Source organism: Euphorbia lathyris, chromosome 2, assembly GCF_963576675.1.
Source record: "Euphorbia lathyris chromosome 2, ddEupLath1.1, whole genome shotgun sequence".
In the NCBI taxonomy this organism is placed as follows: domain Eukaryota; kingdom Viridiplantae; phylum Streptophyta; class Magnoliopsida; order Malpighiales; family Euphorbiaceae; genus Euphorbia; species Euphorbia lathyris.
In genome coordinates, this window is record NC_088911.1 from 98,764,726 (window position 1) to 98,778,119 (window position 13,394).

The 13,394-nt window shown below is 34.9% G+C and overlaps 1 protein-coding gene across 1 annotated transcript; it reads right to left on the minus strand.

Moving 5' to 3' along the window:
• Positions 1 to 7,379: 7,379 nt before the first annotated feature.
• Positions 7,380 to 8,764, minus strand: LOC136217293 (mitogen-activated protein kinase kinase kinase 18-like). Its single transcript, XM_066003899.1, has one exon. It carries the CDS (start codon positions 8,664 to 8,666, stop codon positions 7,380 to 7,382), a length of 1,287 nt encoding a protein of 428 aa, XP_065859971.1. The 5' UTR covers positions 8,667 to 8,764.
• Positions 8,765 to 13,394: the final 4,630 nt, after the last annotated feature.

Sequence of the window (13,394 nt, forward strand, 5' to 3'; positions counted from 1 at the left end):
TTTTTTGTTTTCGTTAAACTTATTCATTTCAGTATGTCTATAGTTGTTTAAGTTTGTCTTGAACGTTCATCCTGAAGTTTAAGAATTGTGAATCATTTGTAAATAGTTGTGTCTTGATTTACATTTTGGCCATTTTTAGAATAAAATCTACATTTTATTACTCTCGGTTTCACTTCCTTCATTTTCTATCCAAACCTTAACCCTAGCCTACATTACACCCTGTTTTAAGCCCCTTTGATTTAGTACCTTGGATTCATACTAAGTGGTGGAGATTTGATATATTGGCAAGCTTATGGTAATTCCATTCTAGGGTTGTGATTTGAGCGATTCCCAAAAATAAATCATTGCCTAAACACTTGAGCGACATGAGAGAAATCCGGCGATGGTGGTACGTTTTTCAAACTATTTTTCGATAAGGGTTGACTACTTTATTCCTTGTCATACATGAAGCAAGCATGCTTAGGATAACGAAAGTCCCTTTCTACTTGATTTGATGGTTTGTGATCTTCATAACGCTAGGGGGGGTTGGAAAGATTAGTGAGTGCGTTTCAATAGAAAAGGGGAATATTGACTTACACATAGACATGCTTAGGGACAAGCATTTAGCAAGTGTGAGGTAATTTGATAAGTGTCCAAAATGGCAAGTTTATTAGGTTCTTTTTATGAATATTCCCTCTTTATTTGTGTCATTTTGGGACCTTTTTACTTGTTTTGTTGCATAAGTGCTTTCAGGGATCAAATTGGAGAAAAGAAGGCTTGGAAGGCTGTTTTGGACCTCTTTCACTCGAAGTTCAGCTTTGCGGACGCAACTGGTTTAGTCTTGCCCAAGACTAAGAGGGTCGACTTATTCAAAATCGCCAAGACAGCAGAGTCAGAAACTAACTTATCTCTACAGTCTCAACAACATGTTTTGAACGAAGGAAATCCCTGAAATCAAGGAAGAAATTCAGAAGATTGAGGATTTTTGAATTAACATTATAAAAGAAACCCACCATTGCTTTGGGGATATACCTTTTGAATTGACAATTTACTTTCCTAGTTAGGGTTTTAGAAGTTTTTAGCACAATTTCTCATTTCTCTTTACGTTCATCATTTTTACCTTTGTAAGCTATCATAGTCGATTCATGACTATGCGTAGCTAATTTCCTCATTCGATTAGGGGATTAATCAAAGGCTACCGTTATTTCCAATTGTGAGATCGTTGTTCTTAATTTCAGTCATCTAATTTAGTTTGATCTGTTTACACATTTATCAATCTATAAAATCAGACCTTCAATGGAAGTTTAGGCTACAGTTCGGCCGGGCTTCACCCCTTTCATTCATTGAAACAACGTTAGGTTATAGGATTCATAATCATCTGAAATCCTAACTATGATCAAGCGTATGAATATGTAATTTGGTTTAAATCGGAATCGCTAAGAATTCGGTTAACTTAGATTGGGTCCTTCTAACCCCTAATGCTTTCGACAGATTAAATTCTAAGCGCTAAGCTAGAACTGTCTGCCGAATAGGAGCTTATCTTTAGGCGCTCTAGGATTAGCTTTACAACTAAGGAAGGATTAGGTCGGGAATGAGTAAGGAACGACTATAACCAATCCAGATAACGTTAATTATGATGTTTTCTCACTTTCAGTGATCAATAGGAAATAATTGTTATGCATGCGGATATCCCTTGATCGGAGTTTTCTCATATTAGTAACAAGATTTAATTTCAATTCAATTTTACAAAAATTCATTCCAAGATAACTACCAAACAATCATTCCCCCCCCCCCCCCCAATTTACATTCACTAGATTTAGTCATAATACGAAAATAATCGGTATTAATCCTTAGGGTACGATCTTTGCTTACCATTTCTACAAATCAGTAGTTGGTTCGTAATAATTATTTATTTGGTGGATTCGACACCCATCACACCCCAGGCTTTCACAAACTCCAAACCCTTATATAAAATAAACCAAAAAATGTATGTACAAAGAATTAGGAGAAACGAATGTAAAAAATGTTCAAACGGTCATTAATAATAAAGGACGAGCAAAAAGATGGTGTTGAGGGCCATCAAGTGATTTCGGAGGAGCTGTAGCCGAGTTTGGCTAAGGCGTCAGCCATCTGGTTGCCTTCATGGAAGATATGTGAAATCATAATGTTCATGTGTCTGCAGTGTGAGAGAGTTCTGAGCCAGTCTTGCCGGATTGTCCAAGGGACAGCAGTAGAGCGGCTTTTTAGCAAATTAACAACAAAGGTAGAGTCTGATTCAATCCACAGATTTCTCCATTCCTTCTCCCAAGCCAAGTCAATTGAAAATATCACAGCTTTAAGTTCAGCAATATGTGCGTGCGCATTTGTAATAGGGAATATGCCGCCCGAGCTCGTTGGACTAGGGGACCCATTGGCTGAGCCGTCTGTGTTTACTTTAATCCATCCTGCAGGAGGCGGGGTCCATCGAACAAAGGTGTAATTTGGGGCTGCAGGTGGTCTAGCCGGCTATGGATTAATCTGATGTGCTTCCTTGATGAAGTGACAGAGCATAGATGGCACCATTTGGATTGAAGGGAGCTTGCTGTCAAAAATCGCGCTGTTTCTGATTTTCCAGATAAACCATGGCGCCGTGGTGATGGAAAATCGCCAGAACTTCACCCTTTGACACGGCAATTGCTGCTGCAACAAAGACAAAAAGTGAGAGTAAAAAGTATTTGAGCCCGAGCATGTAATCACCATCGTGAAGAGCGAGTCGGTAGTATTCCACACCGCTTTCGCATAGGCGCAATGGATGAACAAGTGTTCGATTGATTCCGCGTTACATCTGCAGAGTTCACAGCGGCTCGCAAGGTGAAAACCGCGAGTCTAGAGCAGGACCTGAACTGATAGCTTGTTGTGCAGTAACAGCCAGCAGACGAAGGAACGTCTAGGGAGAATGTAGTTTGTCCAGATCAGATTTCCCCATTCATTCGCAGGAGATTCCGTGAGGTACCCATAGTAATCCTTGGCTGTTATCATTCCCGAAGATGAGTGCATCCAATAACAAGTGCCCGAGGGGTCTAAGCCACGCTTAGTCTGCCTAATGCTTGCCTGTAATTGATCCGGTAAATCCTGAAGGTTTTCCCAGTTGTCTCCAATAAGGAACTTGTCAACTCCATCAAACAGTTTGGCCTATAACATGTACGGTATTCCCAATTGATCAGCTACAGTCGGTTGAACCCATTTATCCGTCTAGAAATTCAAATGAGAAATCCTTCCAATCCACCAATTGGATTGATTTCTGATATTAGCGAAAGTGTTCCTACAGGAACCCCATATCGTGGAATTACTGATATATCTCCTCGGATGTCGTGAGCGTGTCAGAAATCTAGATTTCAGTAGATTATTAATTATTTAATTATTCTCTAATTTATTTATTAAGTGAATGATTCGAAATTGATACGTCACTAATTGAAAATTAGCATCATTAAATTTTAAATTTAAGGGCCTAATTATATATAAATAATTAACTAAAAAATAATTAATTACAAAATATTACTATTTTGTTAGTTAAAATATAACGTGAATCAAATTACTGATTTATCATATCATGACCTTAAAAAAAATCTCCTTCTGTTGGCGATATTTTCAAAATATCCCAATTTTCAACCTTGATATGCAAGTATGGGGATTAAAAATTGTAAACATAATACGGGCGTGACAGAGAAGCTAGTTCTCGAATGGTAAAATGATAATTGAATAAAATAAATGCCTCCAATGACTTGATTTCTAATGAAACGATTGAGTGAGAGCTACAAGGACTAAAAATAAAAACAACTCTATTGGGTTCCGATGTCGCTTGACACTTCAATCGGAAAACAATTCTTTAAAATATGGTACCGAATATAAAAGCAATCAAACCAACACGAAGATATAAATTTTTTATTTTTCTTTTATATTTTTATTCATTTCATAATTTTTCAATGTTTTTGGATTATAAATATGAACATAAGACATGAAGATTACAATTGGGAAATAAAACTTTAAAGCTCGAAATGTAAACAAATCATGCAAAAATAATATGTACGAGGTTCAAAGCAAAATAAACAAACTTATTGACGTCATTAGAGTAGCCACGGGCAAGGCTTGGAATGTCATGGAACTATTGGATCGAAAAATCATCACGTGGTTCGGATAACTTTGGACGAATTTGGAGCGACTTAAAAATTTCAAGGACCGAACCAATAATTTGACTTTTAGTTGAATAAACGGAGCAATTTAGAAAAAATAGTGATTTGTGGGACATTTGGGCTCGATTTCGAAGGCTGCAGATGTCGGATTTTAGCAAAAAAAACTAAGATTTGAAGTATGTTTGTAATAGAAGGGTTAGGAATTAGAATCTCGGAAAAAGGTTGAGTAACGAGCTCAGAATAAATTTTTGGAAATGGCTCTGACAGAATAATTGTTTGATGGTTAGAAACCAAAAGTTTGATTCTGTGTTATGGAAGCTACTTTAGGGACGATTTTGAAGGATATATAATGATGTTTTTCGTAAAATAAAAATTGAGATTTCGAGATTTGATGTAACTAAAGATATTAGAATTAATTTGTGACGAAATAACGTAGCGAGGAGATAGGAACAATTTTTAGAAAAGTGGTATCCAGAAAAGTTATTTGATGAATTTTCAAGAATGAAAATTCAAAAGCTTATTTTCGCGTCTTCTTAATTGATTTGAAATCGATCAAAAAAGTTTCTGAATATGATTTCAAGAGGGTGTATAAACTAAGAATGACTTGAAAATGGGGTTTCGAGGATTTGGGTTTCACTAAAATTGCTCGAAAGCTTTTGAGGAAGACGATAATGGTGAATTTCGATCTAGACTAAAAGAGCTTGAACTGATTGCTGGATAATATTGGTAATGATTAAACTAAGAGGTAGCAAAAATCGGATTGAGCTTTGGTTGAGTAAACTAAGTGAATTTGAAGATTGAAGTTCCTGAAATTTGAGCTCTTTGTTGAAAAATCTCAGAATTTGATTTGGAAAAGTAGGTTGATATTGATCGAATTGAGCTAAGATGACGAATTTTAGAAACTAAAGATTGATAATCTATGTTGGAATGATCCGAAATAAGATTGATTTGATAAAAATGGATTTCTTGGGTGTTTGATTTGTGTTGATTGGGTTTGGAATGAATGAATCAAACTCTATTTATAGCTTTTGATCAACTAATTCCTACTAGATGATCCTTAAAACTCCCCTCCATGATGTTCATTAACTTTCCATCAGTTAGGGGGAGACCATGGGTCCATTTGCAGTTAAAAAGATAGAGTTAGGTCATGAAAAATGTTTTTGTAGGCTGCTCAATATTTCAACGTGTTTTTTCAGCACAATTGAACTTTGAAAAATTCCACATATCTCAATACAGCTTTATTTTACTCTATTTTTGACATTCTGAAAAGCTAACATCCCGAAATTTCAGGAAAAAAATATTGGTCATCTGAAATTTCACTATTTCCAAATCCGTTTTTATTGTCGAAGTTATTAGGCGAGTTGGTAAAAATTGTTCATATTTGACCCTAATTTTTTACTATTTCTTTTCTTTTTCTGTTTTTGTTGTAATAATTTTTTGATATTATTTCTTATTTTATCACAATTTTATTTTGTTGAAAGATGAATTTAATTAAATAAAATTAACTATAGAGAAATTATAATCTATACTAAAAATATAAAAATTAAATTACTCCCAACACCTTTTAATAAACTTATTCCCAAATAAACTTTATTAGGTTGATCATCATGTGAATTAGTAATATTTAAATTTTTTTTTGTTAAATCTATATAACAAATTTGAAGATATATGAAGAGAAAAAACAAAAATAATATAAAAGTATTAATTTATTAGATGTTTTAAATAAAATATAGGATAAATAATTATAAGGTCTCTGTGTTTTTATCTAATACACTACTTAGTCTATGTGTTTTTAAATTTAGAATTTCTAATGTTACCGAGATGGGAGAATCTCTACCGAGATTGAGGAGTAAATTTTCGATCTTCGGAACGCAAGGGAAAACGTCTAGGAGACGCGTGTCGCGACCGAGATTAGGGAATCTCGGTCGCGACACGGGAGTTTTTCCCGGCGTCGACTTTGTTCCATCATCCTCGTTTCGGTGCGTTGATTTTCTTCGTCTTTTACTCGTAACTTAGGGTTTTTCCTTCGTTTTTGACCTCTTTTCGTTCCTATTTGGATTTTACCAAATATTTAGGTACCTTGCATGAAAGAAACATATTCGGACATAAAAATACTCTAAATAAATATAAACAGTACAAATTCATAGCAAAACTGATTTAAATATTGATGATATATTAGATATATTTTGAGCTTAACAAGCGGTAATAACAGAAAATAAAAAAAAAATTGCAAGATCATAGATGGGCCTAGGATATAATTGTTTTTTTTTTTTGAAGGGCAAAGGTAGAATTAATGGATGAAGATGTTGAAACTTTATGTTATTGGTTATGGAAGACAAGGTCCACGTAGGTTGGGTTTAGGACCGTGGAAGTGGAACTGGTAATCTAGTCTTACCTTATTGTCTTAATTCACACCTAAAAAGGTAGTAGGTGATTGCCATTGACTTTGAAAAATAGTCTTTTATGTTCACACTATGGATTCAACAACTGTCCTTGGATGAAGTTGAGAGGAAAATTCAAATTCTAATGGAAAGTGAAAAAGGCAACTGAAGTAGATTACTAATAGTTTCATAAATAATTCCACTAATTTCGTATGACTAAAATAAGCAAGTTTATTGCAGGGTTGTAAATGGATTGAGATTATTTGTTCACGGAAATTTGCCTCAAATGAAAACTGAAAATCATCATTTAATTTCTCAATATGATGGACATAACATAGATTTCTCTTTCCATCGGGAATTCTCATTCTAATTACTATTTATAGTTTGTATGAGGTTGTAGATATTTAATTTTATATTTAGATAGTTTTTATTTATTTGTATATTTAGTAATGTATGCTTTATGATTGATGTATTTTTATATGAGTATACAAATGTTTTATAAATTGTATTTACCTAATTACTATATCATACAGCAAAATTTTATATCTCACTAAATAAAATATTATTTAAAATTTAAAAAAGGGAAATGAGGTAGGAATGGAAACTATATTTTCCTAATTCTATAAAACCGAAATGTGGAAAGCAGTTTCTGATGTTCGGCAAGCCACATGTTTTAAAATTTAGTGTTTATATTTTAAAGATTAATTAAAGTGGAAATGCAAGTTTAAGACTTTTTTTCAGCACTATCTCTATATCCACACCCAAAACCAAGTTGATTAAAGTGGAAATCCAAGTTAAAGACTTTATCAGTTCATATGCTTCTTCTAAATGCCCTGCCCATATCTTCCCCTCATATCAAAAAGCTAGTAAAAGTCACTGTATTTGGTTTAACACCAGATGTCATCAAATAATCATAATAATACCCAAGGAATAAAAGCAAGCAACAATATGAAACTGAAAAAATACAACATTTCATTACTATCCCTCTCAAAAATGAGATTATATTACATACAAAATCAATAATACTATAATTGTAATTTTCACTAATCATATTCTCAATTTCACTAAAATCCACAAACAATTCTTGATCAACTTCAAGTTCTTGTTCATGAACATTTGAATCTGAGGTAGATTCTTGTGTATGTTCTTGCTCAATTTCACTACTTCTGACAGTAATCCATTCCTCACTCCAATTAAAACTCGATCCGATCAAACTCTGCATCCTTTCAGCTGGAGATTTCCGATTTGAAAACTTCAAATTTGATAAATCTTCAAATTCAAAATTCTGATTAGGACTCTGTAATCCGTCCATGGAATCCCAGAAATCCTGATCCAACACACAATTTGGAGAACAATTCGTACTGATCTCTTTAAGATCAACAAAAGGATGATCAAGCAACTCTTTCGTCGTCCATCTCTCTCTCGGATCCCTCCTTAAACACTTGCTCAAAAAATCCTTCCCTTTCTCCGATAGCCATGTGGGAAACTCAGGCATCTCGTTGGTGAATCCAATTTTATATAAAGCAGAAATTGGATCATCAGTATACTCCGACCACGGGATTTTTCCTGTGGCCATTTCTATAATTGTGCAACCTAATGCCCACACATCAGCCGGAGATCCTTGCCCCTCTCCTCGTGCAACCTCCGGAGACATAAACGCCGGTGTACCGGAGAAATCGGCTACTTCCTCTACAAATCTAGCACAGCCAAAGTCAGTAATTTTTGCTCCTTGTTTGGTTATAAGAATGTTCTGGCCCTTAATATCACAATGTGCTAATCCTTTAGAGTGTAAATAATCTAAGCCTAGAATGATATTTCTTGTGTATGATCTAATCGTAGTCTCATCCAGCCAGCCACCGTTTCTGGATATCGCATCGTGAAGAGTGCCGGCGGGAGCGTACTCCAGGCAAACATTGTAGATCAGGTCACCGTTCTCTTGAGTAATTTCATGGCCTACGTATTCGACTACATAAGGAGAGCTTAATCTAGATAGGAAAAATTCCTCTTTCTGAAGCGAAACAGAGTTGGAGAGCTCAGACGATTTGACGGCGAAGAGATCGCCGGTTGATGTAAAGGTGGCTAGAGAGACGGTGGCGGTGGAGCCACGGCCGATTACAGGTCCTCTTTTCCACTCCATGGCAAGGGAGGAGCGGAAGAAGAGAAAGAAGAAAAGAGAGTTGGAGCAGAAAGAAGAAAAGAGTTTTATTTTGGGGGTTTAGCTATGGGAGGTTTATATCTATGTGCTTGGTATTTATACACACAAGTAATTCCCATTTTGACTTGGCATTTTGGGGATTTGGAGTCTAATATAATAACGGTACAGTGAATAAATGTCAAACCATAAAAATGGAAGAAAAATAATAAAATAATTCAAATTCCTTTTATTAAGTAAGAGTTTTAATAAAAACGGTCAATATTTACGAATTAAGCAAATATCACCATACTAATAAATTTGTAACCTATAAAAATATCTTTATTAAATGTGTGAAATTAGAATAAATATTAGTGATATTTATCTTTATGAGTAATATTCTTTGTTGTTGGAGAAATCCAACAATCTGATATTTGTTCACATTGTAAAATGGGGTATTGTTGTTGACCACGTGGCAAGAGATGGGAGGGGTTATGCCAGGTTGGGTGAGCCGCTTATGGACGGTGGTTGGTTAAGGCAAGTTTAGGATAAAGTTAACCACATGAAGACACGTGAACATGTGTTAAGGACAGCGTAATTAGTGGGTATAATTAGATTTAGGCTTATAAGGAAGAATATCCCAATACTAAGGTAGTGGACTTTGCGGCGGCAAAGCCAAATTATGTGAACCGCGTTTAATATTTAACTTTGTTTTCAAATTACAAGCTGTTCTAATGTTTTGTAGTATATAAAGTATTAATCAAGTGTTAATCATTCCTTTATACTTTAAACAACGTTAGCCTTGTTACATTACAGCATGTCTCACCGGATCAATCAGATCTAAATAAAATTTAAGTATAGATTTGTATTTTGTACAATAACTAAGCCTTTATTTTAATCAAATTAACTGAAAAAGTGATATAATATGTAATATAATTTGTAGTTTATTGACACATGTTAATATTGTTGAGAGAAAAAAAATTGACGTGATAGAAATTAAAATAAGTAGAAAATAATAAATAAAAATCACTCTAATATTATTTCCTGAAACCATAAACATAAGTAGCAATTTTTTTATTGGAAGAATATTTTTACAATTGAACCATAAAAATAATAATTAGAATAAGCACAACATAGTTAATAAAAATCATATATGCACTTTAACTTGATTCACCTTTACTTTGGATATGTCCATTGGGGAAGCTCGAGAAAATTATTCCACTATAAAAATAGTAGGCATACTAAAAGGATGTTCTCTAAAAAAAATAGAACAAGATAAACCCAAAATAACAACACTCAAATTATTTTCCAAAATACCAACAAAAAAATTCTTACTATTTTTTCCTTCTTCTAAAAATAATTTACTTACTATTTTGTTTTTCCTCTAAAAACAAATTGGAGTATTTTTTCAACTGCTTTTATTTTTCTCCGCATTAAAGAGGCTTATTGCATGGTTGTTTCTAGCTATATAATGCATCCATTCTTCAACCAAATTGGTTAAAGAATTAATGGATGTTTGGTTTGCGTTGAGGTAATGAAATGGAATCAATAAAAGAAACAATGAGAAATGAATGAAATGACCTTCAATTTCCTTGTCATTTGTTTCGGTTTCGGAAAGAAAATGATATATCTGATTACATTATAATAAATCAGAGTTGTGGATTGTTTAACAATAACTTTTATACATACATGATATGTATTAATAAATTAATCACATGTAAATATATGAATTAAAATCAATTATTTCAAATATTAAAATCAAAAGACGGTTAAAATGAGGAAATTGAAAATAGAATTAAGAATAAAGTCCAAGAAAAATCTTGTTGCTTTCACTTTCTATTAAAATGGTACCTAAACTTGTTTTTGTCTAGAAGAGGAATGCAATTTCCTCAGTTACTTAAATCAAGGAAAATTTGTTAATCCCGTCAATTGGGGTGATGTGGAAAAGGGTATTTTTATCCTAAAAGATTGGAAGACCTAGAAAAACGAAATCACACAAACACAACTAAAAACCCTAACTGAATAGAAAAACATGAAAATTGAAAGATACCATAATGCACTTTACATACCTTGGTTGACACATTATGTCTTAATACGATCTTCTGCTCTTCAAAAAATTTCTCTTTGTTTCAAATCTGCGACTTAAAAATGATCTGAACTTCAACAATGGTAATATTCTTTGATTTGTGGATGTTCTTTTTTTGTTTCTATTCTTTGATTTTTGTAAGATTTGATGATCATTCGAGAGTGAAAGAGAGAATTATTGCCTATTTACAACCTATGACACTCCCTATTTACAACCATACCACCCCTTTACTTTTACCCCAAATTACCCCCATCTTTATCCTTTTTAATTAATTATGTAATTGTCCTTTATTGTAATTTGTCATCTAGGTTTTGAGGTGATATAATTCATCTTTTTCTCTTTGTAATATTTAACTTTTTATCAATCAAAATTATCACCTTCTTCAAGAAGCTTTGTTAAGGTTTTCACCTTCAACAATGGGGGATCATTGATTTCATACGGTTTTAGTCCGTAAAACCCGAGATTCACTCCTTCAAGTTTAGCTTAAGAAGAACATCTTTGTTAGTTTACGATTAAAACTAACTCGTTCCGAATTAATCTGTATCACCTAGACTAAGGGCCCGTTTGTTTTACCTACTGTTTGATGTTACGATTTGTTGTTTACTGTTGTTGCTTGCTATTGCTATTTGCTGTTACGATTTGCTGTTTGCTATTGGAAAAAGCGGTTTTTCCAAAAAACAGAGATTCTCTGCTTTTGTAAAAGGCTGCTTTTCAGGTGTAAAAGTCAAACATGAGGTCATTAACCAAACACCTAATGTTACTTTTCAAGTGTAAAAGGCAAACATGATGTCACTAACCAAACACCTAAAACTCTCCATTTTGAAGTGAAAAGGCAAACAGAAGCACGAAAATGAGCAACCAAACACCCCTTAATTTCACTTTTAAATCTTGTACTGATTTATTTTATTTTTTTGCCCTGAAAATTAATTGTGACCAAATTTTTTTATTTTATCATATTATTTACTTTAAATTTTTATTTTTAATTATTTTCAAATGATTATTTTCTGAATTTTCTTTGATTAATTATTGGGTAAAGTCTAAAAAAAACCCCATGTGCTTTCACTTTTTGTTAAACTGGTTTCTGATTTTTTTTATCCAGAAAAGGGCTGTAATTTCCTCCGTTACCTAAATTAAGAAAAAGTTGTTAACCTCGTTAATTGGGGTGACGTGACAAAGATTATTTTCGTCATAAAAGATTGAGAGACCTATAAATTGACCATTTGCCTTCCAAAATCATACATGCACACGTAGCTGATGTTATGAGGTAAGAAGGCCTGAGCAAGGAGCGGCCCTAAGGGATGGCGATGGGGGCAGGAATGAACTGAATCCCACATCGGAAATGGAGAGGGAGTGATTGGGGCTTATTAGTAAGATGAGAATCCAATACATGCAGACACGTTTTAAAGCCGTGAGGCCCAATGTGTTGGAATTGGGCCAGAGCGGACAATATCTACATGGTATTGGACCAGAGTGTTACAATGATAGACGTGTTAGTGGAGTGAGTGAAAGCGAAGTCCGAGCATATTCAATTCAAAAACATGTTTGGGTTATGAAGTGTACTCAAAGGATCATTCCAATTTGGGTTGATATATGTCGCCGGGACATTCCAGTTAGGGTCGGCTACGAGCGAGTGGAGGTTGAGCCTAGCATCCGGGTTGATGGCATGAGGTATATGGTAGTCCGGGAATATTCAACTCAAAGTCATGATGGATTTTTGAAGAGTTCTCAAAGGATCGCTCTAAATTAGGTTGACATGTTTCGTCGGGACACTTCATCCGAGATAAGCCAAGAGCGAGAGAAGGTTATAGGGAATCGTCGAGTTTGTGAAGTAAGTGATGTAGAGGTCCGGGCATATTTGACTCAAGGCCTTGTTGGGGTTTTGAAGAGGGCTTATGGGGTTAATCCTAATTGGGTTGATACGTGTCGTCAGGACATTCCATTCGAGGTGGGCCATGAGCGGAAGAAGATTGTGTTAATTCCTCAAGTTCGTGATGGGGATATCAAGAGGATCCAAGGGTGGTCCGTTCAACGAAATGAGGGGTGTTGGAAGACCATCCAAGCATTTGTTAGGAAGTGGTTTGACAAGCTTCGCCAAGACATACCATTCGATGTTGGTAGAGATTGGGAGATGAATACCATGGAGGATGAAAGCCGGGGTGAGGCACTAGTTGAGATATGGGGAAACGATCGTGAGGAGAAGGAGAATCCGGCGATATATGGAGTGGGCTTCTTGAATTCATTTCGAACAACACCTTGGTTCGATGTGAGAGCTTGGGTCCGCTCAAAATGAACACGTCTCATCAATATGTAGCAAGTAACTTGGGGTTAAGTTCTTTTTAAGAGAGAGTGTATGATGCGGGACATCTCCTTGGAGGATCGAGTCCGAACAAGGGAAGTCGGAGGAAGAACCAAACACGAACAACAAGCGAGTAAATAGGCCAAAATAGTGCCACACGGCAAGTCATCAGCTAAGGCACGCTCCGTGTGAAGGAAGGTTTGATCCGAAGAAAGACCAGCAGCCAATCCATGATCCGCTTCGATTAGGCACGCTCCGCTTGGATTGGGCACGCTCCACTTTAATGGAAACACGCTCCACGTGGATGAAGAAATGATCCAGAGAAAGTCCAGCAACCAACCACCCACTCCGG

Bases quoted from the DNA above. Each gene is read 5' to 3' on its own strand.
- LOC136217293 (XM_066003899.1), bottom strand. From the start codon at position 8,666: ATGGAGTGGAAAAGAGGACCTGTAATCGGCCGTGGCTCCACCGCCACC.